General features: G+C 40.2%; 2 protein-coding genes across 8 annotated transcripts in view; both read right to left on the minus strand.

The window, feature by feature from the left end:
- Positions 1 to 27,291, minus strand: part of efna3a (ephrin-A3a) — a 400,882-nt gene that overhangs the window by 310,706 nt on the left and 62,885 nt on the right. The gene's annotated exons all lie outside the window — the stretch shown is intronic.
- LOC113015326 (myocyte-specific enhancer factor 2D homolog) overlaps positions 89 to 27,291 on the minus strand; it is a 34,174-nt gene continuing 6,971 nt past the window's right edge. Inside the window, exons 2-14 of one of the 5 annotated variants that reach the window (XM_026157326.1) lie at positions 25,599 to 25,636; positions 25,286 to 25,524; positions 21,661 to 21,864; positions 20,887 to 21,024; positions 17,548 to 17,764; positions 16,562 to 16,618; positions 15,830 to 16,011; positions 14,420 to 14,449; positions 11,114 to 11,234; positions 10,785 to 10,959; positions 8,242 to 8,310; positions 6,784 to 6,834; positions 89 to 6,271 (exon numbers count right to left, since the gene is read on the minus strand). In XM_026157326.1, coding sequence (XP_026013111.1) covers positions 5,794 to 6,271; positions 6,784 to 6,834; positions 8,242 to 8,310; positions 10,785 to 10,959; positions 11,114 to 11,234; positions 14,420 to 14,449; positions 15,830 to 16,011; positions 16,562 to 16,618; positions 17,548 to 17,764; positions 20,887 to 21,024; positions 21,661 to 21,864; positions 25,286 to 25,339 — 1,776 coding nt within the window. In that variant the 5' untranslated portion in view covers positions 25,340 to 25,524; positions 25,599 to 25,636 and the 3' untranslated portion in view covers positions 89 to 5,793. Of the gene's footprint in view, positions 6,272 to 6,783; positions 6,835 to 8,241; positions 8,311 to 10,784; positions 10,960 to 11,113; positions 11,235 to 14,419; positions 14,450 to 15,829; positions 16,012 to 16,561; positions 16,619 to 17,547; positions 17,765 to 20,886; positions 21,025 to 21,660; positions 21,865 to 25,285; positions 25,637 to 27,291 lie in introns of all 5 variants that reach the window. The other 4 variants (XM_026157327.1, XM_026157328.1, XM_026157329.1 and 1 more) reach the window with 4 other exon arrangements.

Genomic DNA, 27,291 nt, shown 5'->3' on the forward strand with positions numbered 1-27,291 from the left:
TCAAATCAATAGATTCAGTCCTTGTCTAACAGAGTCCCTCAAACATCCCAGAACTGTGGTGCCAACACAAAGCTGCTTTACATCTGTGTAACTTTATTTAAGCAGTCATTTATTGATTCATTTTCGAGCTAAAATTTGTGAGTTGCAATAAAATTGCACAATGTACTTTTCCTTAATCACAATACAAGGCTTGTCAGCATTGAAGGGTGGACATGAGCTGCTTGAATGTTCTCCCACACACACACACACACACACACCTTTGCCTCTTTAGACATGTGTCTTGGTTGGTATGTTTGCTTTAGTTTCCCCAGCCTTTGTCATGTCATGCGTGTGCGTGTACACACCCATTATTCCATATCAAACTTTTCCATGTTGGGCTTGTTGTGATCTGTCCAGGAATCCCAGTAAACTCACAATCCGATCGGGAACTACCCTTGAAGGGAGTTTAGAGCCACCTTCATTTGCCGACTTGTTTTCTCTCTCTGCATTTTATTTATTTTCTTTTGTAAATTATTAGAACCGACAAATGTTACTAAGGCTGTAGTCTGGTCAGGCGGTTACTTTGAGGATTGATCCAGCAGCAACAGCCTGCAGTGAAAAACATGTTTGTTTGTTTGTTTGTTCGCAGGTGTGGCTACGTTTTGTTTAAACTGATGACCAAGAAGTCGAGTGTAAATTATAGTCTGGATCTAAAGTCCTGCAACAGTAATTCAATTTTTATCTAATGCCACACTTGTTTGCATTAAAAACAGCTTTTATTTCTCTGCTTTTACCAGTTTCCCCCCTGTGAAACATCAATGCAAACCCTTTAAATCACAATGAGTGAAGTCCATATACAATAACAGCGCCTTAAAAGATAATATTGGCTTTTTAGAAAAACTACAATTATTCATTCTTAAATCTCAGATGTTGTTGATGCACAGCTGCTGCTCACCTCCTCAGAGGTTGTGAGAGATGAGCTAAATTTGGCCGTCTGGTTATTGTCGAATGTGCGAATCGAACCTCCGTCTCACGTGTTTGTAACTGTGACAATAAGCAGAGGATGAAGAGGTGAAGGAAAAAAGGAAAGAGAGACACGTGAATGCACTAATGGACTGAATTCACAAAGATTTCTGGGTATTTCGCACCTCTTGCTGTGCCGCCACATGTTCCGGATGAGTCATTATAAAAGCACTTTTGCCCCCACCTCGACGCAGGAACAACAAAAAAAATGAATCACAGATCCAAATTCATTTCACTCAGTTTGTCTATTTAATATATAAAATACGGTAAAACATACGCAAAAAGGATAAGGTTTCAAGGGACTTGGATACTTTGGTACAACAAACACTTTTTTGTAAAAGCGGTATAGAATTTCAATAACATATCAGTGCATACTTTGTATATGAAAATATACACAAACTGTATATCATTCTCAAAAAAAACAACAAAAAAAGAAATATTTTCTTTACAACAAAACCCAAAGCAGACCAGCTCAACACAATATATTAGCTATAAATTTCATCTTTAGTATTTCATATGCTACATTATTCTGAGTTGTTTTAAAACTCATCTCTGATGCATGTCCTTATCATTACTGTACGTAACATATGTCATTGTTACCTGTATCCCATGCATTTACATGTTTCAAATTTCAGGATTTTACTAATTTCAGTTGTTTCCCGTTTTTATAAATATATTCTGTATCTTAATTAAAACTGCAGCATTTAACTGGTATTTCCTTCATTGCATTTGCTAATACCACAATAACTGATCGTGCAATTGTCAGCAAAGTTGCCTCAAAAAAGGAAACCAGTACTATATGTTTATGATACGGAAGAGAAAAATAAGAAAGAGGAAATTAAAAACAGTTGGCTATCCTACACAAAAAATAGCAATAAAATAAAAGCTCCATAATAATATCATTATAATAATAATAATAATAATAATAATAGACAATGGAACTGTCACCAGCACAAATTAATCCAAAAATAGTGAGATTCTAAAAAACATTGTACACAACAAGTAACAGGGGTGCAGGTGTTCATTTCTCATATAGATTGTCTTGTGACTACACTGCTAGATTGGACAGAGAACCTTTTTTTTTCCTTTTGTACATGAACAAAGCCAATCGGTGTGGTGTCACATTTCAGTCAAACATCAGCGCCCACAGAAACGAAGAGATGCCACTGAAGGTGAGTTTTTCTAAAAGTGGAAATGAGCGGGTGGTACGAGAGGAGATCGTTAGCTCTGTCTGCAGGAAGGCGGACACGCATCCCGAGTGTTCAAAAGGAATAGTTTGACATCTTGAAATTTCTTGATGGGATGTAGGCCGGAGAAGAGGCTCGATGCGACGGTCCAGCGGTCACACTCTGCCTGCCAGCACCTCTAAAGCTCACTCTGTCATTTTAACTTAAAAAAAAAAAAAAGTGCTGCATTAATTTTGAGATCTTGCATCTCAACTCTGAGATGTGCCGCGGCTTGTAGTTGTGTAATGTAAATGCCTGAGCTCGATACTTTTATAGTATTGTGAAAATGGATGCAGACGACGCATAACTGAGCTCGAGCTGACTTTATGGTCGTTAACACCAAGACATGTCAGGTGGAGACATCCAAATTTATTTATGTACATTTTATACAAGCGGGGGATAAAAACAACAAATTTAATTGAATTGATTTTAAGTGTGTAAAAATTATCCAAATGGTGACACAGGCCTGCAAACGGTTCAAGATTCTCACTTGGATTTACTGCACTTTAGGCCGATGCTTAAATAATACACGTAAAATGCTTTGATTGGTGACATATCTAATTTGCACACAGGTCCTCAAACAATCGAATCTAGACTCATATTGTGTATAAGGAGAAAAATGGGCACCCTTTTTTAATCCTGTAAGACCCAACCCATCAAAAAACAGCCAGAAAATTCTGATTTTTTTCAAACTGAGATGTTCATTAACCCTTAAAGCAAAATCAACAAAAAATGTTTTTGCTATATCATGTTGTGTATGATATATTTTGATTATATACTTGCTATATATTTCTTTGTATCGCGTTTGATACACTGGGTGTTTTTGGCAATTTTTTGTTAACAACAATGTCAATTTTAGACCAAAAAAAAAGAGTTTTATCCATAAGTTTTTAAAATTATGGCAAGTATTGATCATGTTAATGAGATAGAGGTCTCAGAAACTCCTGTATTAAGGGCATTATAAGGTTAAGAGACACTAAAGATTACTGACAGCTTTCATGCTTGCATCACTTCCCGACTCTGACAAACTCTGGAGGGAATCACACATTATTCACTTTCTTTAGTGATTTTTGGGAAATTTGTATTTTAACGTTTGAATCTGAAGCTGTAAATAATGTAAATAATTCGCTTTCATAAATGCAGCATTAGAGGTAAGCATCAGGCGTGTTGGCTGGTGTTTTGTGTACATACTGACCACATAAGTAAAAGCACAGATCTCCTCGTTCTCACTCACTGTATAAGTATTCCTTTAAAAAAAACTTCTCCAATAAGCGCTCTTTGAAAGTGTTGGCTGTTAAATTGCTAACCGTGGCTGACTGAGAGGGGAAAGCAGCGCTAACCTGAAATCAGTGGAGTGAAAAACTACCCTCCACACATACTAGGAAAGATGATGATGATGATGACGATGAAATACCTCAGCAACGCCGCCGCTAGACGCGTCAGTCTTTTGGAGAAAATCCCACGCGGCCCCAATGTCTTTTTCCGACTCGCAGCATGAACCCAGAGTCGGCGTCAAACGCTGCTCACCTACACTGACGGAAAGGTGTAGGATTGTTTAAATAACAGCCGGTCTGCACTTTGAGCATCGTCTCCAGGGGAAAAAAAAAGGTAAAGTAATCGAGAGCAATAAACAGCCTGGGTTCACACACCAATACACACACTTGAAATGGTTCAACGAAAAACAGATTTGTTCAAGAAAAGCTACACTTAAACGTCAAACTTGGTTTTCCCGATGGGAAAAAAAAGAAATTGTCAGCTTACAGTGACGTGGAAAAGATTTTACACGAGTCCGTCAAAGTGTATTTTACCTCTCTACGCTAGAAGTGAATGGCAGTGTCCTGATAATAAGTTTATGTCACGGTGTAGGATTCTTTCTTTGATCGTGGGTTCTTTTCTTCAAAAGAAAGAAAGAAGAAGAACTGTGGCAAGCGAATATGATGACACCACAACCAAGCAGGCCTCTGTGAGTGAGAGACGGAAAGTGCACACACCATCGACACTAGAATAAAATAGGTTTAGTTGAAACACGTCCGATCCGCCGGCACCACCCAGCGCGGCGTAACCCCTGCACCTGTATCTCAAAACATATCAAATGCACACTCATATATGCAAACAGATCCACTGAGAATCAACACATTGCTTGTTTTTAGGGATACCTAGCAAAGTCTATGCAAATATATTCATATGTACATACACGTCGTTGAAGCCGAAAAGCTACTTTTACTTTGTCGCCAACTGAAGCGGTAGAAATATAGAAAAATGTCTTTTTCCTTTCACTTTTTCGAAACACAGCAAAGAGCTAAGGAGAGCTATAGAGAGCTAAAGAGGACATCAAAGCTTTTTTTGTATAAGGAGTGATTTTTATACAAAGTCGGAATTCCTACTTCTGGACGACTAACAGAGTTTTAAAATACCAACAGATAGAGAACACTTGGACTTAGAGAACCAAATACTTCCCTACTCCAAAAAATCAAATCAAATAAAAAAAAAAAAAAGAGCCAACAGAGGCTCAAAAAACTCTTACTATTGAATTTCACTTGGATGGCATCTACTCCTGCTAATAAGCTGAGTAACCGGCTGGATTTCCATCCGAGTTCCAGAGGAGATGAGGTGAGAGGACGGGAGGAGCACCCCAGTCTGTGAACAAAGTGACCGCCAATACAATTCAATGTTTCACGACAGTGCGAGCGATAGCATGTCCCTATAGAGAACAGGGGCATTTGGCATTTTGTTTGTTTCTCTTCTTTTATTTAAATCTCAAAGAGAAGTTGATATTGGCACTCTGGCGAGGTGCTCGACTCACACAGCTGCAGAGTGCCACCTGAGGGGCTCGGGGCCTGCCTGGTTGCATGAGGTCGTGGCAGCAGAGGCAAAAAAAAATAAAATAAATAAAAAATCCTTTGACACAGAAATATTGTTACCTAGAAAGACCTTTGCTTGAGTCTGTTTTGGTCAGTGCCAAAAATTGCTCAGTCTTTGTCCAGATAAAGTTATTTCCTTTAGTGCAGTTTGGAAGTGCCTTACAGGAGAATCGACAGCACGCAGCCTAAATAAACGCTGGATTCTGGAGAGCAGGAAGTGGCGAGTCGTGCGGCATTAGTCCCGTAATGTCGACAGGCCACGAGTCACATTGTATTAAAATGAAAGGAGGTCGATGTAAATACATGGAGGTGATACGGAAACCGTGTGAAAGAGAAATGTTTGTTTCGTGGTTTCACTTTAAACAACGTATTTCTACCAAAGAAGAAAAAGAAAAATATCAATATGTGGGAGTCCATTCAAGCAAGAAGGCTTTAAAAATCTACTGTCCCTCCATCCGAGGGGCTAAAATATCCAGCTGAGCTCGGAGCCGTCCATCAGGATTTTTATGCTTGTTTTTAATGGGGTTTTTGGCAAAGCCTCTGAAGTCTGAGTGACGCAGCTGAGTAATATAACTGTGTGTGATGATAGTGTCACATGACAGTGGGGTCGGGGCAGTGGTGGTGGGACTAAGAATGAGTGTGGGTGCGTGTTGTGGGAGTCACCAAAACTTCACTGTGGGTGCAGAGAGAAGGTGTTGGTGCCTTTATGTGACCCAGGCATCCAATCTCATGCGCTTGATGTTTCCTCCCTCCTGGTCTTGTTCGTTCGACGCCCTGAGGAGCTCGGCCGACGGGCTGAAGTCGGGCGGCACGGACCGGCTGGTGGGACCTGCCGAGCTGCCACCTCCACCTCCGGTCCCACCGCCTCCTCCTCCCGCACCTGCAGTGCCACCTCCGGCTGCTCCAGCGTCGTCGCGGTCGCTGCCTTCGAAGGAGCTGGCGTTGCTGCTTACGCTGTCTGCGGGCGAGCGGCCGGTCGGGGGCTCCAGGCATAGCAGGGAGCCGGGGTATTGAGGCGGAGCAGTCAGGATGGTACCTCCCGAGGTCGAGGATGGCGTGGTAGACGGAGGAGGGCAAGGGGTGCTGCGATCCCGGCCGGGCGAGATGGGCTCCGATTTGATGCTCACGCCGGAGCTTGTGTTGACGGTCAGCATGGCGCCTTGAGGGATGTTGGTCACCGGCCTGAGAATGGGGTCACAGAGGCAGAGGAAGAAAAATGGAAGGAAGACAAAGGGCAGAACAAAGAGGAAAAGCAAGAGACAATTTACAAATAATTAGCCACTTGACAAAAGGGAATATGGAAAAATTGGAAGACCACTCATGTGAAGACATAACCCACATTACGAAGCACAGCACCAACAGGGAAAAGCAACACTCCATTATTCCATAAAAACAATCAAATCTGAGCCTTTTAAAAGCAGGAGTTAAGATCCCAACTGCTCCCAAAAGATCAACAGAACAGCCGAAGAAGCGTGAAATGATTCGAGTGACAGGGTGGTTTGCAATGAGTCAGCTGTGACGGTGTAGAAACTCCAGAATGAGAAAACACAAAGTAATCTCGGGTTAGAGAACATGGCGGAAGCCGGAACTAAGTCTCTTTTCCTGTTTGACTGCAGACGGCACCAGACATGCTAAGAGAGCGAGGCAGCCAAAAGCGCACAGACACACAGGAAAAAGGAAGTGTGATACAGTACCGGCCCAACCACTCATCTCTACCCAAGAGCAGGTTGGACGGAGAGCCAACACTGTGGGAAGAAAACAAAATGTTGGAGCCCAAACCAAAGGGAACAGGTGGACGAGAAGGCATGTGTGGAGAGAGGTGTGAAACATTATTGCGGGCAACGTTTTCTTTTCAACAACAGCAATAATGTTCATAATGTTTTGGAAGCAAGAGCACAACAAAACCCATAAGAAAATCTTGTTTTCTGATCTACAAATACACAATACACAATGTGTGGAGCGTTTATGCAGGAATTCACGTGTTAATCGGAAAACCTGAGTGTGGACGGTGGCCCTAAAGAAGTAACAGAGTACAAGATCGAATGCAAAAACATGGACAAAGTTCTTTTCTTCAAAGCTTGAAAGTGGCGAACATGATGGCATGTAAATCACATGGTACAAATTATTACTTTTAATGTTTGTGCCTTTTGTCCAATTGCTGGTTCAGTTTTTGCAGCTTTTTGTTTGATCCTTAAGGGCCACCGTATCCATGTATGTTTAAATTTAAAAAAAAGATATATAAATGATCAATTTAAGTAAATATCTATTGGCCTAATTTGGAAATACACTGTGAAAACAATTAGGTAAAATACCTATGTCACCCCTCATTTCTTTATATTTTGCTTCCAAGTAGAAAGACATTAATGTATTTTGATCTTGAACAGTAGTTTTCCAGGATTTCTGAAGTTCCTTCCAAGTGTTTCTTTGGAAATTGGTTGTTTTTTCACTCATTACCGGTCCAATCCTTGTACCTGAGCATTTTTTGTTTTGTTTTGTTTGTTAAACCACTTAACACTGACCTGTGAATCATTCAAGCATAAGAAAGCCCCTAAATGTTTTCTATGCATAACAGACAACTAAGCAAAGAACCAATTAGAAGTGTATTTTTTAGAGACGTCGTTACCAGCTGCCTGTCACAAAAACAGAGTTTGTTCCGATTTCTTAAGTGAAACACAGAGGATGCTCTGTCATGGTTTGGGCCTTCTTTGATGTTGAGGATCATGTCAAAATTGATGATGAACACACAAAACATGCAGTTTTTTGCCTTATGTACTCTTTTCCCATTCGGGTGTCAATAAACTGCTGCATGTATTTCCAAATTTCCTAGAAAACATAAAGAAATGAGGAGTAGCTTCAAGGCCTTTATTATAGACGGAGCAATCCTTTCTTTTACAGTCTAAATATTCTTGAAAGCTCTTATTGAAGAGTTCTTCCTGCTCTGTCTTCCCAAAATTAATAATAAGCTCAAAAAGTTTATTTTTAAGGCCGGTTGTTAGTAAAAAGAATAAAAGAAACGTTGTCTACGGCAGCACGCACTGAGTGTTGTTTGTGTTTTAGACAGAATCCCATTCAAGTGCAAAGTGGACTACAGCCCCCCCTACAGACAAGGTCATGACATTTCACACACGCACACACTATTAGTGGCTTTTCACCTCAGATTGGCAGCCAGACTGGACACCTGGCTAGACAGCTCGCTGCTCTGTTTGTCCACGCCCCACATGCTGTGGACGAGAGGAGAGAACACACTTCAAGGCTCTGGTGTTCACGCTACCAAACCCCAACCCAGCTCACACAGCTCTTCAGTCACACCCACACCGCACTGATATAATCCAGTCCAGATGCTGCTTATTAAGGGAGAAAAACAGTGAAACCATCTGCTTAACTTGATAACAGTTTCTCTAAATCACTGCATTTCCTCCATATTGAAAATAGCATCATACTGTGCATGCAAGTCCCGAATTACATCGAAATTACATTTAATTATTCCCCCTACGTTCCTACGCAGAAGATCTAACATCTTCACATGAGGCAAAGTCTGACTGAATGTTTTCATGAAGGACGAGCCAAAGTTGTGCTGACAAACAAATGCGGGCAGGTTTGTTTCCTAAAATGAGGAACCATTCACATCAGGACCGAGGAACTGTGGCGATTCTTTAAAACAGTTTCTCACTTCCTATAAATTTTCAGGTTGACTGACAAAATAGTTTACCAAGGATCGAAATCCTTTTTGTGTTTCCCTCCTGAGCTGAGGGAAACCAAAGCTGAATTAAACCTATAGAGACAGAGTGCATTTAGGTCCTACCATCACACAGCTAACCTGTGAATTTGTATTTAGTGAAGGTGCCTCCACCAAGAAGAGTTCAGTGACCCAGACTAAGACTGTAAAAACCGCATAACATCAACAGTCAACCTTCATTTAGCCTACGTATGTGACATCAGAGTGACGTGTAGTTATATTTTTTAGGGAAGCTACTACGGAGGGTATCAGAAAGGTTTGGAGTTACAATGTTGCCACAGCTCAGATTTAACGCAGCTCTAACCCACTGTCAGTACACAGACACCACTTTGTCGCTGATTGGTTAAATATCTAAACATCACTTTGTCATCGCTATGATTTTTAAATGAAGCTAAAGGATTGTGTCAGTTTGTAAACTGTGGGTAACTCAGAAGGCTGTAACGTTATGTCTGCAATGAAATGCCTACACACACTCGACAGTTTTAGCATCTTTATAAGGTGAATATAGCCTCGCTATGAATCCTGGATTTAATCCATTTGGGTAGAACAAGTCTGATGAATGTAGACTCTACGAGGTTAATGCTGAACTGGGATGAAGACAAATGGCTGTTGGCTCTGATAACAGCTGGATGATAGATCATACAAACAACTTTCTGCTGCCAAACTTCAAATAGATTTCATTTTTAACCTTTTTTTTTTTCTGTTCCAAGTTTGGTGCAAATCATCTGACGTTGTGTCATTTTGCTTCTGAGGCAATTAAGTTTTACTTCCATATATTCGATTTAAGTTTGTTTGGTGCTGTCTGGTTGATAAGCATGTGAGTAGATAAACGCTGTGGCAGCAGGGTCATCCTAAGTTTGTCCCACGCTATCTTTGCTTACAAAACTGTTGAACTTTTACCCCTGTACAACGCACAATCACAGTTTTGTAGCCACGATTGAGGATATTATCCTGATTCTTTCACACTGATCAGCTTTCATCTTGGACAGCATAAAATGTCACAGAAGTTTGCTAACAATAACTCGCCACAGCTAACTAGACAATAGCCTAAAAGATTCCTTTGACATAATGAAATTCTATATTTTTGGCCTTTATAACGATATTTTGCAGAATGAAAGGTTGCACTCTGTCTCTGTAGGAAGTAAAACACACAATCCCATTTATAATTATTTACGTAAGACATTGTACTACATTTCACTGTGCACACAGTCTAAAGATGCAGTGACCTGTATTCTTCTTCCAATATAAGGAGTTTGTGTAGCTCTCAGTGTAGCTGGAAGCAGCTTCATCATATTTGTTTTTGATGCTGTGATATTTTCTCTTTATTTGTGTCTCAGCATGGCTCAGGGAAAGTTGTACGCAACAGGGGCAAACAAAGAGACTTATTCAGTGGTCTACAGCCAATAACAGCCAATGACAGGAGCATGACTTCCAGTAAAAGATTCACTTTAACAGGAAAAGTAGTGCCTTTTCAGCCAAGCGAGCCACCTGATGTTTACTAGTCAGTTGAGCGTACATAAACACGCTGCCTAACAAGGTTATTCAGGGGAGCTTTAGTTGACTGAGAACCGTGTGGGTGATAAAGGGTTTCGATAATAATAATTATCTGATAGTTGTGTCATTTTGTTTCCACTGTGAGGCAATAAAACCACTTCTTCATTCCACGTAATGTTTGTTTTTTTAATCAACCCAGAAAAAGCCGAACAGTGTTCAGACTGATGTTATGAGAAGGCTGAGATGGTGAGATGCTGGTGAGAGACCAGATCGCTAAAAAAAAGGATGTGGATTGCTTGCATATAAAGGTCATGGTATGGATATCATGCAAGCTAAATGGGAGAGTCTGTAGATTCAGTACATCAGCATTAAAAGGGTTAGAGAGGCATTACAGGAACGTCTCAGCTGCCACCGTCTCTGGACCTGAGTGCAGGTTCAACTGCTGAAGATGAAGAGCAGACTTACACCAAGTTGCTGAGTGATGCTAAGTTAAGCTGCTGCTGTGTTTGCTGTTGCTGCTGCTGCTGACTTGGCTGGGAAACCGTCTGCTGCTGCCATGTGGACACGCCGGTGGGCAGCAAGCCTCCTGGTGACGCCAGAGCGTGTAGAGCAGTGATGTCCGCGCTGGTCAGCTGGTACTCTGAGAGGGGGCAAAGGTCACAGCAGGAATTCAAAATAGATTTCTTCTTTAAGCTATCAGGGTGAATAATTACATAAACTTGTTATTTAATTATTAAACTCTGTTTCATCTAAAAAGGATATTGCTGCTGCCAAAGCTCTCGTGTTGAGTTCACCTGTGTTGTACGCTGTAGGCATGGCGGAGAAGGGCAGCCCCTGTGCCAGGAGGCTCGGTGTGGCTACAGAGACCACTGGCGTGGTGAGAGTTTGAGCTCCAGCTGCCAGTCGCTGGGCGTTCTGCCAAAGAGGACCACAGCATGTTAGTGAGAGCAGGACAGAAAGGATCAAAACTTCCACATGTGACCCAAAGGAGTCAAGACTTATTTTTTGTTTAATGTACACTCTGACATGCTGGGAATGACGATGTGCACATGGCTGGATTCATAATGGCGTTCCACATGGAGTAAATCTCAGAGTTAAGTGTGGATTTACTGTCGGGACGTTCTTGATGACATGCATCAAAAACACTTTCATTGTTCTCGGTGATTTATAGAATTACATTAAAGGCACATTGTTCAACCCTCAGTTGCCACATTTTATTCAAATTAAGCTTCCACGAATATTAATGATAATTACCAAAATGTAAATCAGATCAATTAACTAGATAAAAGATTATGTGAAAGTAAAACCTCCCAAGCAGATCGACTCTGACGAGACACAGACTCTGTAGAAATTCAATATTTTATCAATGCATTTTTAAAAAACATCAACAGATTTAAAATATTTTAGCAAAATTTGGATCCATCTCGTCTCATTTTTTTTCTTTACTGTTCTATTTGGTGCTCTTTGTTTTTATGTAAAAACCTACACAAATATGTTCAATAAAAATTATACAATCACTGTTTAAGTTTAATATGGCTTATCTGGATATAAACATCCACAGTGATGTGAAAAAGTTTGAATAGGAGTCAATACAGCTCTGTGATAAAATAAGTACACCCCATGGTTCAGTCGCTTCTAGCAGGAATAGCTTGAACTAATAGTTTTCTGTATGACTTTATCAGTCTCTCAAATCATCGTGGAGGAATTTTGGCCCACTCTCCATTACAAGACTGCTTCAGTTCACTGAAGTTTGCAGGCATCCAGAATATTTTGGTATACAGAGGATTTCACTGGGCTCAATGACTGCAAGGTGCCCAGGTCCTGTGGCTGCATAAAGAGCCCAAATCCTCACCCCTCCACCGCCGTGCTTGACAGCTGGTATGGGGTGTTTGTGCTGATATTCTGTTTTGCAGTCTTGCAGTTTGTTCAGATGCAGCTTTGCAAACCTAAGCTGTGCTGCCACGTTCTTCCTGGAGAGAAGAAGATGTCTTATGTTAACCCTCCCAAACAAGCCATGCTCATTCTGTCTTTTTCTTATTCTAATGTCATGAACTTTAACATGTAACATGCTAACTAAGGAAGCATTGAGGGTGTACTTAGTTTTTCACATGGCAGAAACTCCTCCCAGTCTGTATCATCTGCACGTATTTGCCATATTTTCTTGATAAATCAAGATTTTTTTTGATTTAAAAAGGTCAAAAGCGATAAAAGTACATCACAGGGTTTTGCAGCCAAAATGGCTCTTTGATTTCTTCATTCAGTTTACCATCGTATTCATACATACGGTTGCTCACTGTGTTTTTGGCCTTTCGATTTAAAAAAATGGCATAAACATTTAATAGGAAATAAAATCTCCCATTTCAATTTTAATATCATCTACTGTGCATATAGTGTGTTTTAATTTTAAATGGTAAATTTCAGAATAAACTCTCCAGTCTCACTATAATAAACTACAAACGGGTGACGTTATCTGCAGCTATCGTGAAGCTGATCCTGTTTGCCTCAATGCAGAGCTCATCTCATGATTCTCCAGTGGATGTCAGTAAAGGTTTGCAGTGCGCTGCGAGAGTGGTAAAGCATCCTGTTTATGTTTCTATCACTCAGTTTTATAGGAGCCACGGAGATGACTGTTTGCACATCCAGTCACCCATTTACATGACAAGATATTCAGTGTTTCTCCAACACAGGTGCCACAGTCACACTGCTAAATCTGCGGAACTGCTGCCCTGAGGTTTTATTATTATGTACACTCGCTGAAACACACAAATCTGTGAAGAAACACAACCCTCCAGAGTCAGGTTGAGCTGAATTATATCACAGATAAAAGCAGATGGAGGTTTTTAACAGAAGGAAATAATAAAAGGTTTGCGAATAAAAGGCCAAAGACGCAGTAATTCAGGTCTGGAATTACTCTTCTCGATGCTGAGGCTCATCATCCGGAGAGGAAACATTCGGACAGAGTTATGACTGCAACGCTGAATTTACACAGAGAGAGAGAAGAGACAGACCGGAGAGAGGAGCCGGATTCAATTATCTGCCTTTGTGAAGAAGTGAGGAGGAGCGGCGAGGTGAGAGCGATGAAAATTAATCAGTCTTCTCTGGAAAATGAGAATCTTGCCTGTCAACTTTGGGAGGAATTGTGAAAGAGGGGGAACGGCAGCAGCCACCACCACCATCAGCAGCAACCATCATCTCTCTCTGTGTAAACTCAGCTTAAATCAAAGGCAGATTTTTTAGAATAACAAGAAAATTCAATGTTTTCTTCCCCCCAGTATTATTAAAAGTGGGATAAGTATTTTTTCTGTCTCACAAATATTCAATGAAAGTAAAATGTTGCTATAACATTTTTTTTTGTCTCAAATAATAATCCTGCCCATGAATAGTCAGAAAACAGTGGAATAATAGCTTGTTTTCAACAAATCTCAACACAAAATTGTCCCATTTAAAAAGCCGAAGCCATCGCCTCACAAAAACATAGCTAATTAGCTTTATTTCATCTTAATCATTAATTAATTTGTTATAGTAACACCATAAATACAGAGGTGCACAATCCTAAAATGTTTAAATCCTAGTGTTTCAGAGCTAAATATGCATACGTGACAGAGGAAATGCCTTTAATGTAATGCCAGTTAGTTCTTAAACATCTGTACTTCACACAGTTTTTGGAGGATGGTGGAATGAGTCGGTGTGAGCGTCAGTGAGCAGGGAGCATGCTCCGTGGTGCCTCGAGAAGACATCCATGCTTTTAAAGTGGCATCGTATGATGAAGTAAATGGACCTGCATGGTTCAAAAACTTACAGGAGCACATTACAGTATGACACTTCTGCTGAAACAAAACTGATTCATGTGAAGGTCTGAATCACTTGAGTATTTCTAGATCACTGACAGGTTTATGAGCCCACGACTAAAGAAATGCTGGAACAACACATCCATGAGCCCTGAACCACATGCAGTCAGGTGGGAACCACAAACTGAAAGACTATCCCAAGAAATGTGAGTGGAGCAAGACCAGAACAATGTGAAACTCCTATAAGAGAACTGCATCCATGCTATTAATGTGCCATCGACTCATGCGAGTGACTGACGTGGGGGAAATCACCTCGTTTACCAATTCCAGCTCATCCTCTGTCTGCAAAGGGTGGTAACAGAGAGGGTTACAACTCTGGGGTAATTAAAAAAGATATATGGAACAACAATGAAACTACTTACTGTAGTCTGGCAGCTACTTCACTGGTGGCTTGCTTAACAATGACATACTTGCAGTCTGATTATGAAATGTGCGGCGGTGCCATCACTCTGCCTGCCTACAGTCATTAGAAATGTAATGACTGGTCTCACTAATCTGGAGCTTTCGTTCACACAATCGCCCTCAGCCGTTACAGTGTCAACATATTTATCACTTTGTACCGAGCTAAGAGAAAACAGGAAAAGCTGCAGGAAATGTGAAGTAGTACAGCAGCAAAAAATCTTTAATACTGCTGGGTAGCAGAGGCTGCTTTCTGCTCTTAAAACACCAGCAGTTCGTGCATGTTTATCTTGTGGCTGTGTAGGTTTTCAGTCATCCAGGGCAGGGTAGTCTTAAAGCTTGAAAATAAGGCAATTGTACTGTAGATGTTGTACCTCTCATCCAAGAGGCTTCTTCAGTTCAGTTCAACACTTTGGACGGAGAACCTATCGGTCTCATGGTGGATTCACCTGAAATCTCTGGTGGTAATGACCCATGCCTTTTTTCATACCCTGGGTCATGTGGTGACGCTCATGATCAATAGTGGGTCAATGACCACCTGAGGGACAAGCACGCAAGGGTTTAAAATGTCTGAGACTCTCCACTTTTTTGGTTTTAGATCTGAAGAAAGTGAAATGTTTTTAAAAACTTATAGAAGTACAGTCCCCTTATTTTTAAGTTCTTAAGACCACGTTTATGTTACTCAAGGACAGCTAATAAATGGACCTCGCTGTTGAAATGAACTTTAAGTCCTCGATGAAACCAAGACTGTTTTTTGTTAGCACAGACACTGCTGAACATGCCTCCAAGAAACGTGGGTGCACGCTTGGTTCAGGAAAAGAGAGGAGAGAAATCTCATCGGTGTGTCGGTGGGAGTAGGCTGATTCAACACGACTTTACTCACTTTCCTAGACTAAATAATGAGAAGAGTTGAGCACAAAAACTCTTCCCCCAGGTCTTTACTAAAGCACAAAACTGATGGCAAGCATTCCTCTATAACAGACTGTTTATCTTCTGTGTAATTCTTGAATTTCATTCAACACATCAATATGAATTCCCAGAGTTTTGTATGGTTTTCCATCTCACTCACAAAACTTTCCTGAGATAAGAAATGAAAATAATCCTCCCGTGGTCCTGAAATAATCCTTCAGATTCATCGTTTGTCTTTGCTTCAACATCGCGGGTAACTTTAGTGAAGGCAGGAGGTGTTATGCTGCTCGTTAAAGGATCGAAGCGTTAAAGAAACCGACCCAGACAACACAAGTTCGGCTTAGTTAAGCTCACCATCTGCATGAGGCTCTTTCCGCCCTGTGAGGTGATGACTCGGAGGTCTGGCTTGCGGCTGTTGACCATCTGGGGGCTCGGAGGTGGGGGTGGAGACTTGGCCGGAACTAGTTTCCCCAGACTGTTGCCGTTGGAAACGGTGAGGAGGCCTGGGGAGGCCCTGGCACTGGTGTATCCATTAGCTGCGGGGAGACGGAGGTGTGAATGGACAGAAATCAATAGGAAAATCAAACAGGTGAAAGCAGACGGCGGGGTACAGACGGTGTGCCCCCTCAACGATGGCTTACATAATCCTCCCAAAGGTTTCTTTGTTAAACAGTTTTTCAAAGACGTGCAAACAGAACCAAGGAGTAAAAGCCCTCTAATGTTACAGATTATTGGATATGTTGAGGCAAATGTGCTCTAGTACTAATAAATAAAAGATTGGACATTTTTAATCTAGAAATCCAATATAAAGTAAGTAAATGAAAACGTTTTCCTGGTGCAGGCTTGAAATAAAGAACTAAGGCATGTGCCAGGCTGACTGCATTCCCCGCAGGAAGTGCTGGGAATCCCATGCATTTCTGTTGTTACTGGTGGCTTCCCCTGATCCCTGTGAGATACAATCACAGACGGTGCAGAGGAGGAGAGCAGGAACGAATACTCCCAATACAGACCGGATAACAGAAGGACGATCTGTGGTGAAAAACAACAAATAAGTGGAAGATAGCGCTCAGATATTTTAATACTCACGGACTGGACTTGGACATCCTCCATTTGAATTATTCAGGTCGCCTCCAAGAAGAGCGCCTATTGATAAAAGCTTAAATTAATAGAAATGTTGGGACTTAAGAACAAGAACATCACTTTAAGGTTCGGCAGTGGAAGAAAAGGTAATACATGGAGTTCTCAGTGATTTCTAATGCAACAAAAGCCTCAAAATATGAGAGAACTGCCTTTTGTTCTCACATAACATTTTACCACAGTGGACATTTTAATCTTTTGTACTTTGAAAAAGACCCCAGCTCATGCATACACTGTATACTATATGCACTCTATTTGTTTCTTTGTTTTATCTTAAATATTGACTTATACACAGTTGTTCATTCCCTCCTCAGGTTTCAGCTCCAGCCAGTGCTGCACATGCATTATGTCACCATGCATTTCATTACACAAACTGTATGAGTATATCCAAAAAAAGGACTTTAAATTGAGTATAATCTAAATAAATATTAACTCCAGGTCTCCCCTGCATGCATCAACTAATCAACTAAAATTTAATATAAACGTGAAAAAAAAAAAGTGTAAGTGAAGTGTAGCGAATGTCACACAGAGCAAATTAGTCCAGAGGAGAGCGGCATGCATTTCTCCCCGAGGAATGAAGCAGCTTATTATGCATAATGATATGGAGCTGCATGCTTCCAGTGTCTGCTATAGTCTCTGATTACCTGACAGTGTCGCCTTGCTTGATTTTGTAATTATCTCTGCTATTAACTAATAAAGGCCAACGTTTACTTGTGTTTACAAAGAATTCAAAATGAATCCTATGGGGGTACAAACATGGATAATTTTTTGTCATCTTTCTTTTTTTAAACAACTTCTTTTGTTTTAGATCAAACACACTGAAAAAACATGAGCAACTTAAAAAAGTCATGTTCGTGTAAAAGTAGAAAAATCCCTGCGCTGAAGACTGTTTACTGTCTTTTGCTGGTCTACAGGCCATTCCTCATCTCGCTCACCTGCACTGGCTGGTCGCTGTGGCAACCCAGGAGACACCGTATTTCTCTGAAGAGCCGGTTGCTGTGGCGACAGGAGGTGGGTATCCGTGAGCGATGATGATGTTACATAGGAGGTAGTTACCAGTGCGCTGCCAGGGTTGCTGAACTGCAGTGTGCTTTGATTGGACGCCTGGACGGTGACCGGCATGGAGAACGTCTGAGGCGGAGCTGTTGACTGCTGCGAAATTAAGAAAACGTCACTTTTAGTCCCACTGCGCGACATTACCGCACTACTTCGGTAACAATCAGAACATTACCTAGATTTAGCCTCACGCTACTTTTTTGGAATTAAAAAAAATGTGGTAAAACTGGCAGGTTGTGTACTTTACAGCTTCAACTAACAAACTACACGATCGTTTACAAATATAAAAGCATGTAATGGAAAAAACTGTCTCCAGAGTTTTAGTCATCTCATTTGTAAAAGATCAAATCTAATTTCAAAGAAAAATTAGGCACTGTAATACCTATTTTTTATTATAATACGGTAAAATTAAGATGTATTGTCATGCTCCAAATAGGTGCACATAATATATGAATATGGGTCTACAGGCATTTCCTTATTTCACCATTGTGGAAGAAGCACGACTGAAAACCGTTGCCGTATGACATATTGTGAAGTGGAGAAGTTTTAATATTGAAGGACCCACACTGGCTTGTGTGGGTCCTTCAATGTTATAAAATATTATTTTAAGTTATTGTTTAAGTTATTATTGTAAGTTAAAAAGTAAAGAAAAACAAGTCAAATATAATTATTAAAGAGTAAAAAAGATGCAAATATAAACCTGTCATTGCTCTCTGTTTGATGAACATCAGAATAACAACCTTTATTTCTTTCACTTTCACAAAAAAGTAGCATTAGAAAATTATAAATAGATAAAATGACATTAAAACCACGATATAAAAGCCAATATACAAGTGTGGGCTTTTAAAAGTTTTTTTAAAACGAGGAACTGATCGTGCTGAGCTAACTTTAAGAGGAAGTTTGTTGGGCTAAAACTGAATGCAGTCCCCCTTTCTATTAACAGTAATCAGTAAAATCTTAATTTGAATTTTGCACTGAATGGGAGGCCAAAGAAATTTTGTGAGGACTGGAGTCATGCATTTGCAGCGCAAAGTGTTTGTGAGTAGTCTTGTACCAAGTGTAGATGCAAAAGTGCTGCATCATTTAAGAATATATACAATGACTTGCAATAATCTAATCAGCAGAAAATCAGAGAGTGGATAAGGTGTTCAGCTGTATTATTCAGAAGTCCTGATCTGACCTTTGTAATATACTAACCCATATAAAGACTGGGCTGAGAGATTTGAAATAACAGTTGAAACTGAGAAGCTTGAAAAAAAAAAAATGAGTAGTTTGCTTTGGGTCAGTTATTAGTTGTCCAAAACGGGGAATGACACTATTAGTAAGATGTTCAGTACCAATAACAGTTTGGTTTTAAAAAATTAGAAGTCATCCAGTCCTTAATGGCACCAAGGCAGGAATGCAGGCAAGCTACATGTTTGTGTTTTTCTACTAAATAAGACAAGCGAATGTCAATAATCAGCATTACAGAGGTAAGACAGACACAAACTAAAGAAAATAGGTCCAAGGATTGAGCCCTGTGGGACCCAATATGGCATGAGGGTGCAGTAAACAAGGTAAAACTGTCCACAGTGACTCTAGCTGTACCAAATGTAAAATACAAACTGTAATGTTGCCTGAATCTGTGCTCATTAAAATGTCCTTAAAAACTTTACGTAAAGTGGTTTCTGTACTTTTTTTCTAAGACCAGACTGAAATTATTGCCTTTTATTACCCCTAAGAGCTGCCTACTAACCACTTTTTCAAGAATTTTTGAAAGCAGAGGTCATTTGGAAATAGGAAGGTATTTATGCAGTTATGGTGGGTATTAATCAGTTTTCTTTAACTCTTTACCCCTTGAAAGCTGACTAGGAGTAACCTTTGAAGCTCTTTTCTGAACTGAATGGTTTCATATCTGAGGGCTTCTTATAGAACGAAATGACTGTGTTTGCATCAGACGTTATAGTGAGAGTGAGCTCTGCCTATACAGCTACCACTGGAAACTATTCTAATGTCATCAAACCACATGTTCATTGATAAATACTGAGCTGTCAAACACATTATTACGGGTACAGGGGAGCTCATCAAATGTCATCTTTATGGGGAGAAAGCGTTAACGATCCATGAGGCTATAACATCAAAACCCTGCCTGAACAGCTTATGAAGCAACATGTGAACTTCCACCTTACACGGTGTTGTATTTATGTCTGACACAAATTTGTTCAAATCCAGTAGAGTAATGGGGGTAAATGCAGTAAGGTGAATGGTGGGTGCCAAGGTAGAGAAAGAAAGGAACAAGTGGCACCCAGTGAAGCCTTAAAGTTTATTTTAAGAACTCTCACAAAGTTTACTACTGATGGTAATAAACAGACGTCTCAGTTTATAGATAGCAGTGCTATGCCACTCTCTCAGTTTTTAGCAGACTACTCAGTGAACACCATCAACTCCCTCATATGAAGCTGGTGGACCTGAAAATATGCAATGACACAAGGTTCCTGAATGATTTACAGTTATTACTGCAACTTTTCATTACCTGTTTTGCTTCCACTGATGCATCTGTGGTCAATTAAAAATCATACAACAATAGCAGCCATGTTGATGCAAGTAATCTTTTGTCATTTAAATAAAAGACATGAAGTGCTATCTGCTTTCTTTTGTCTTCAAAATGCCCTTTGTGTGCAAATTTCCTGGCGTGCAGCTGATACAGTGTACAAATGTTATGATCTTAACTCCGATCTATTGACTATAAATGAACATGGTATTATTGTAAAAAGCACAATTATTTAATTGGAGTCTTTAAGCACAAAATATAGGTGAGTATCATCAGCATACAACAGAAAAATACAGAGAACTGAAGGCATGCATGGCCAGAAAAACCAAAAAGCAGTGGTTTTACAGATGTTGAGTTTTAGCCCTCGCTTGTGAATAATATGAGTTAGACTAACTCATTTACTGCCTTCAAAACAATGACCAAACCCCCCCCAAACAAAAGCTCTTAATAATACCACCATCTCTAACACGAATCAAGCAATCTGCATTTTTTTATAAAGGTCACAGTAAAGTGTAACACAACTCGTTAGAGGAACTTCCTACCAGTAGCAGTTTCCTGTCAGTACTTAAGACAAAGCAGAACAACAACAACAGACAAGTGTTTGACCAATAAGCAGAACAAACTGCAATATAAAAAAAATGCTGCATGAATTAAGAGAAGACTTAAGTGTGAAGTTTACAAAACTTACTCCGTAGCGTTTGAAGAGAACATCCAGGTCCTCTGTGGTTTTCCGGTATTTGTCATCATTAAGGGGACTTTGGTCGATCGAGTCTTCGCCGTCTGGCTCTGGGCTGTCACAGCCGTTGAAGCCTTTCTTTCTCAAAGTCTGTAAATGTAAAAACTGGGCTTTAGAAGTGAGAAGACATGATACTGCAATCATAGTATGAATCATGAGTTTATCATTTAAAGTGTTTCAGAAAATGTAGGTGGAAGAGAATCAGCTGCCACTGAAAATTATTTGATCACGGTTGTGAAGTCAGAAACACAATTCCCATTAATTATAACTACTTTCTCTATAACACCCCTGAATGAAGGCAGTGACGTGAGACAATGACACTGAGGTGCGCCGGTTACATTGCCTCTGATCACACAAAGATAACACTTCAAATTCTTTCTTCAGAGACTGCATTAAAACAACAGTCACAAAGCCTTTTTCAAGAAGCCCAAGCTTTTAATCTTGTTGGTTTTGTCACATCAAAAACACAAAAGCAAACAGCAAATAAATCAAAATCTGGTGAAATGATGACAATACAGCTAAAAGACCAAAAAAAACCAAATCACTTGTGCAGCATATGGCTACATATTTAACAGATTAAATGGGATATTGCCAGCATTATACAGCTCTTTATGTTTTAAGAGTTGGTGCAACAGTTCAGCCCTGACAGTTTCCATATTATTTAAAATCTAATCAAGGCCTTAGCTTACTCACTTCTGCACAAATGGTGAGGATGCATCGACTAACCTCAATGATATCGGCATTGGTCCGGCTCTCATGCGGCTCATTGTACTCTGTGTATTTGAGCAGGACCTTGTCCATGTCAGTACTGGCATACTGGAACAGCTTGTTCGCATGGTTGAAGATGATCAGGGCAATCTCGCAGTCACACAATACACTCAGCTCGTAGGCTTTCTTCATCAAACCAAACTTTCGCTTTGTGAATGTCACCTGAAAGAAAACAGAAGAAAGGATTTGTAAAAACAGCAGAGGGCAGGGTAAAAAAATCCCAGCGGTTTCTCAGGGTTAAAGCACTATTAACGCTGTAACTCCTATAAAAGACCTTTACACAGGTCTTCTGTGCACCACACGCAAACAGGTCTAGGCCTGCAAAATAAAATGAAATCTTTACAAAGACAAAGTAAGTCTATGACTATTTCAACTGCCTGTAACACAAACACATATTTCACACAGCAGATAGACACATTAGGTAAAAGCACACACAAATAACAGTGTACAAGTGACAACAATAGCAATAACATCATAAATAAAGAGGCATCAATGAAGCATAGTGAGTCAGTTTTCAGCATCGATACTGAAGCATCCTTGTTTTTGTGGCCCTTTATCATCACAATAAATAGCCTTCAGACACTCTGGTTGCTAACAATAAACAGTCAATAATCATTTTTCCCTGATGTGTGTGTGTGTGTGTGTGTATATATGTTTACAAACAGTTTTGATATTTGTTGATATTTTTAGCCTAACATTTATTCACTGCTTCTGCTATAATTAGATGTGGTCTAAGTTGAACTAGAGATGCACACTTTGGCATAAATACTGCAGGTCATAAACTTATTTTTTTATTTGTTTCCCAACTGACTGTGAATCAGTCGGTCAGTGTTGAGATGCATAGATTGTGCAACTGAATGCTCAGTCATTTCTGTGCTTCATGGTGACCTGTTTTATATTTAATATCTGTATTTAGAAAGGTCACTAATTCAACTCCAGCACGAGACAAAAAAAAAAAAAAATCCCCTTTTGCATCAGGAAAGGCATCTGGATCAAACTCTGCTAAAAAAGAGATGTGAAGAGATGTGGTGTTTAAATGTGACAAGGGAGCAGGTGAAAGTAGCTTTACCTAACCCGGAGGTAACCTACAGAGCTGAAGTTAAGTACTAATAACTACAGTTCCTCTAGTGGCCCCTTTAGAAAGGCTCCAAAAGCAGGACAATCCCTACAGACGCCTGTTTTAAAACTGTAAAGCTTGTATGTAATTTTTTACATTATATTAACAGATTTTCTTTCTTTTTGGACCCCCCCTCCCATCCTTTTAGATTTTGTTATGACCTAAAGTTAAAGGCGTGGCCATTTTGCCTGACAGGTTTGCCGACGCAGGCAACAGTAGCCGGCAGCTGCAACACCAACAGACAGCAGGAAGTGACAAGCAAGGGGTGGATCAGACTGACATTCTGGATAACTCCGATATTAACCAGAATTAACAAAAACAGCTCTGTTCTTTTTAACATGACCTGAAAACAGCGTCTTAGGCCATAAAGTCATCTCAGAGCAACGGGAAACTAAACCTATTTTCCCATCTTTTTCCAACCAGGAGTCACCCCCCCTGCTGGCCGCTAAAAAGAATCCAGGTTTAAGGCACTTGGGTTTTGCCTTCACATTTCAGATCAGTCCATCGTTTTTACACTCTATGGCTAGCCCTGGCCTTGGCCAATTCCAGCCTCTGAAATTGGCCTCTCCATTGTCACACATTATCTGAAAAGGTTTCAGGGTCTGTTATGTCCACAAAGTCTGGGCTGGAGGGCATGAGAACGTCAAACATTTTTGTAGATTAAAGAGAGAAGAAATTAAAAGTACAGAATTCAAATTACAGCTACCGTCCGACCTGGCAGAAACGATCTTCTGAAAAGACAAATCAATGCAGCGATTTTTAAATTTGGTCTTCGAGCAAAATGTCTTGGAGGCATCAGTTGTGGAAAAAATGAGCTTGAAGATTGCCAAAGGAAAAAAAAAAAAGCACGTGGAGGCCTGAGAGCATGAGGCAAAATATTCTGTGGTGTGATGAAAACAAAACTGAAGTTTTCAGTTGTCATACAAAGCATTCTGTTTGGCAGGAATCACCTCATCACTCATCCAGCACCATCATTACTGTGAAGTGGAGTGGCAGCCTCATGCAGTGAGAAGAGAAAGGAAGCAAATGGAGCTGAAAAGGCAGATTTTGGGGTACAGCCTGATTTAGTACTTGAGACCTTTCATTGCAGGACTTGAATGTGGACGCCAAACAACATCACAAAGCTGTGTGGGGCCAGCCCAAAATCATGACCTTACTGCCATTTGAAATCTGTGACATCTAGACAGCTATGTTGACCCTGTAAAACTGTCCCAGCGCCTACTAGCAGTAAACAGCTCTAATCATGTTATAATATGCAAGTGTTTGGTTTTTTTTGTTTCGCATGCTGAACCTTTCTATGACCACACAACGTTCACCACTTTTGGCAATAAAACATGGAGTTTTTTTGTTTAAGATCAGATCAGTCCTCACAAAGTACTGTCCGGAGAACACCATTTTTGGATTAAACAGCTCACAGAATAAAACACTATTATAAAACAGTATTGTATAATACCTAAAACAGATGGATTTCTAAATAAAGCCTCACTGGGCTCTCGTCTTTTGAGTCAACCATTAAAATTAATATTGGCTGTATTTTAGAACACTTCACAAGTGATTTTTCAAAGGAAACAAAAATGGGGTGACCCGGTGCGTTTGCTTTACCTATAATAAAAAAATGTAGTAATCTGCAACCATGTGCACACTTTACTTGTAAGTGAGCTTATCACTGGTTACACTATGTTTTATTAACTCATTGATTAAACTATGTTTGGTTTTTTTTATCTGAACTTTTAAGCAAATTTGGCTGAGATGTCACTTTATGATTACAAGAAAAACTGCCTCAGCTGATGAAAGTCACGTCATGTGATCAAAAGCTCCAGAACAGCTTTTGAAGAGACTTTTAATAAACAAATTTTTCAGAAATTGCTCATTTTTTCCCTTCCTCTTTTCATACAGATCTCCCTTTTTACATGTTTTACATATCATCATACTAACCAAAGCAGGGACAGGCAACAAGCGCCAAATGTCACTGATAAAGTGCACTGAAGCGTACGAAGCAAACACGATGTGTTGCTGAGAAAAAACAAAGGACGCAAGTAAGAAAAGCAGTCACAATTAGAACCATGAGAACTAAGAAAATTGCACATAACTCCTGACCACACGGGTGATTAAAGCTCTTAATTAACTGGCTGACAGCTCTGCTCCATTTATATGGAAAAAAGTGTCCTCCTTCTTAGTGGATTTAGCAGAAAAGTAAGCTTTTAATATGACATTTGAATTTGTAGATCAGGCGCAAATCTCAGCACATGCAGAGTCAGAGCCAAAAGTAACAAAAACGAGAACCTTATTTTGAAATAACGCCTTAACTCTGGAGGTTAATGCTCAAGCTGGAGCTGCGTGCTTTAAAAATCGGATATATATCACAGTGTTACATACAGACAAATGCACCGAGGTTCAATCTGCAGTCTCTTCAATGACTCATTTCAGCAGATTAAACGAGCAACCAAATAAATAATTAAGCCTCACCTGCTTGTTCCTTTCATCGGTGATCCTTTGGATCTGAATCTTTTTCCTACCCATGATGCTTTGTTGTGACGAAGACAAATGTTGCAGTCAGTCAAGTGCAGAAGTGCCTCTCGGAAGGTGAGAGAGGAAGTGCAGCCACAAAACACTGAGATGCGGTCATGCACTCGAGGACACGCACAGACACATTTCTCTGTCCAGTGTGGCGAGGCAACGTGGTCGACTCCTTCAACGAGCGGGTGCTGCGGAGACGCTTGAGGTTGAGATGGTTCTCAGTTCGTCATTTGTTCAACGGGGACTAAAGTGACAAACTTACCCCCCAGCTGCTGTGGTGAGGATGACGACACTCCTCTCCTGTGAAAAGTAAAGAGACAAAGACTTTACTGGAAGGTTCTTTATGTATGACACAAACAGAGGAAAGGAAAACAATGGATATCTAATGGTGGGAATCATGCAATCAGAAATCAGTAAGTTATCATTCACTTGTGTGAAAAAAATAATGACTAACCCCACTTGTTCAACTGTAATTAACCTGAAAACAACTGAGGAAACAATGCTGTCTGATTATGAGGCCAGGGGGCACCAAGCGACACACGACACCACCGCGATGGGTTAAATTCATCGGCTGCCATTGTCTCAATCTCTTCAGGCAACGCATTAAAAATATGAAAAGGCGTTCAAGCTCAGAAAATGTTCCCAGAGATTGAATTTGATGATGAGATTTGGATTTTTTGTCATCCTTAGTGTTAAGTAACAGCTAACAGATCAGGTCTAAGATAGGCCGGATGTTTTGTGTTTTGTTTACACTCACTTCAGCAGGTCAAAATGAGAAAGGGATTTATTTTAGTCATTGCAATCAAAATTTGTGAATATAAGCAAGCACTAAAGCAAAAAATATGTCCATCCCCCAGTTCCAAAGCAGAAAGAGCTCATTTGTAAATCATTTAAACTTCATATTTAATCAATGACATATTAAACGTGTTAGTACTATCTTAAAGGTTACAAATTTCACGCTGTTATGTTGAAGGCAAAATTGTGCTACATATAGGCTTTGCTCTATTTTTGGTTCTTTATAATTCAACTAATGTTTTCTATGGTCTGAATTAACGCGAGCCAGTTTGGCAATCACATTATTTTGCTAATATAGGCAAGGTCCTCCCTGAAAAATGATGCTCTCTGCAGCAGTTCAAGTGTTCAAGTTACCCATGCAATATGCACTAAAACCTCCAGCCACAATGGATGCCGGCTTTTGAGCTGTGCGCTGATCAATAATAAGCTGGATGGTCCTTCTTCCCTTGGACCTGGAGGCAGAGCTCACGATTTCCCCCAAAAAATAAATAAATAAAATTTTGACTGATTAGACCAAATCACAGATTTTCTACTTCCAAAGAGTTAACCCAAGTCACACAGCCTATCCGGTTGTTCAGTCTGACGTCACTAGCCGTGTCTGGGTCTAAACTCCGCTGCAGGTCCATATATCAAACGATCACTATGGGATTACTGAGAGTTGAAAAACTGTCTAAAGTCTTTCATCTTTAATAAAATGATCAGTGTTCTGCTCTACCAGGTGTAACAATTGAGTTTAACATCCAGGCATCCATGAAAACGGAATTTATGACATTTAACGGAGTTAGAAGTTAGCAGGGAGTTAGCTCGCTAGCTTCTATCTAAATACAATATAGCATGTCCTGACTGTGGGGTTTTGGAAACAAATTAAAACGTACAGCTCTGCTATCACTTCCAGCATAAATGAAGACAGAAAACTAAACAGCAGTGACGTTTGTAGGGTTACTGAAGTTGGGCTAGCTGGTATATAATGATGTGCTACGCGACCGCTAGCGACACAGCTATGTTAGCATAATATAAACAAGCTAACTTTTTTTCCACTCGATAAAAGTTAATGTGAGTGTTCTCGGTGGTCAGGAACAAATATAATCGCATGGCAGGATGCTGTAAAAGGACCAAACTTCAGCCAGGAGAACAACTGAGATAATGCAGCCACAATACGA

Source organism: Astatotilapia calliptera, chromosome 22 (genome assembly GCF_900246225.1).
Source record: "Astatotilapia calliptera chromosome 22, fAstCal1.2, whole genome shotgun sequence".
Classification (NCBI taxonomy): Eukaryota; Metazoa; Chordata; class Actinopteri; order Cichliformes; family Cichlidae; genus Astatotilapia; species Astatotilapia calliptera.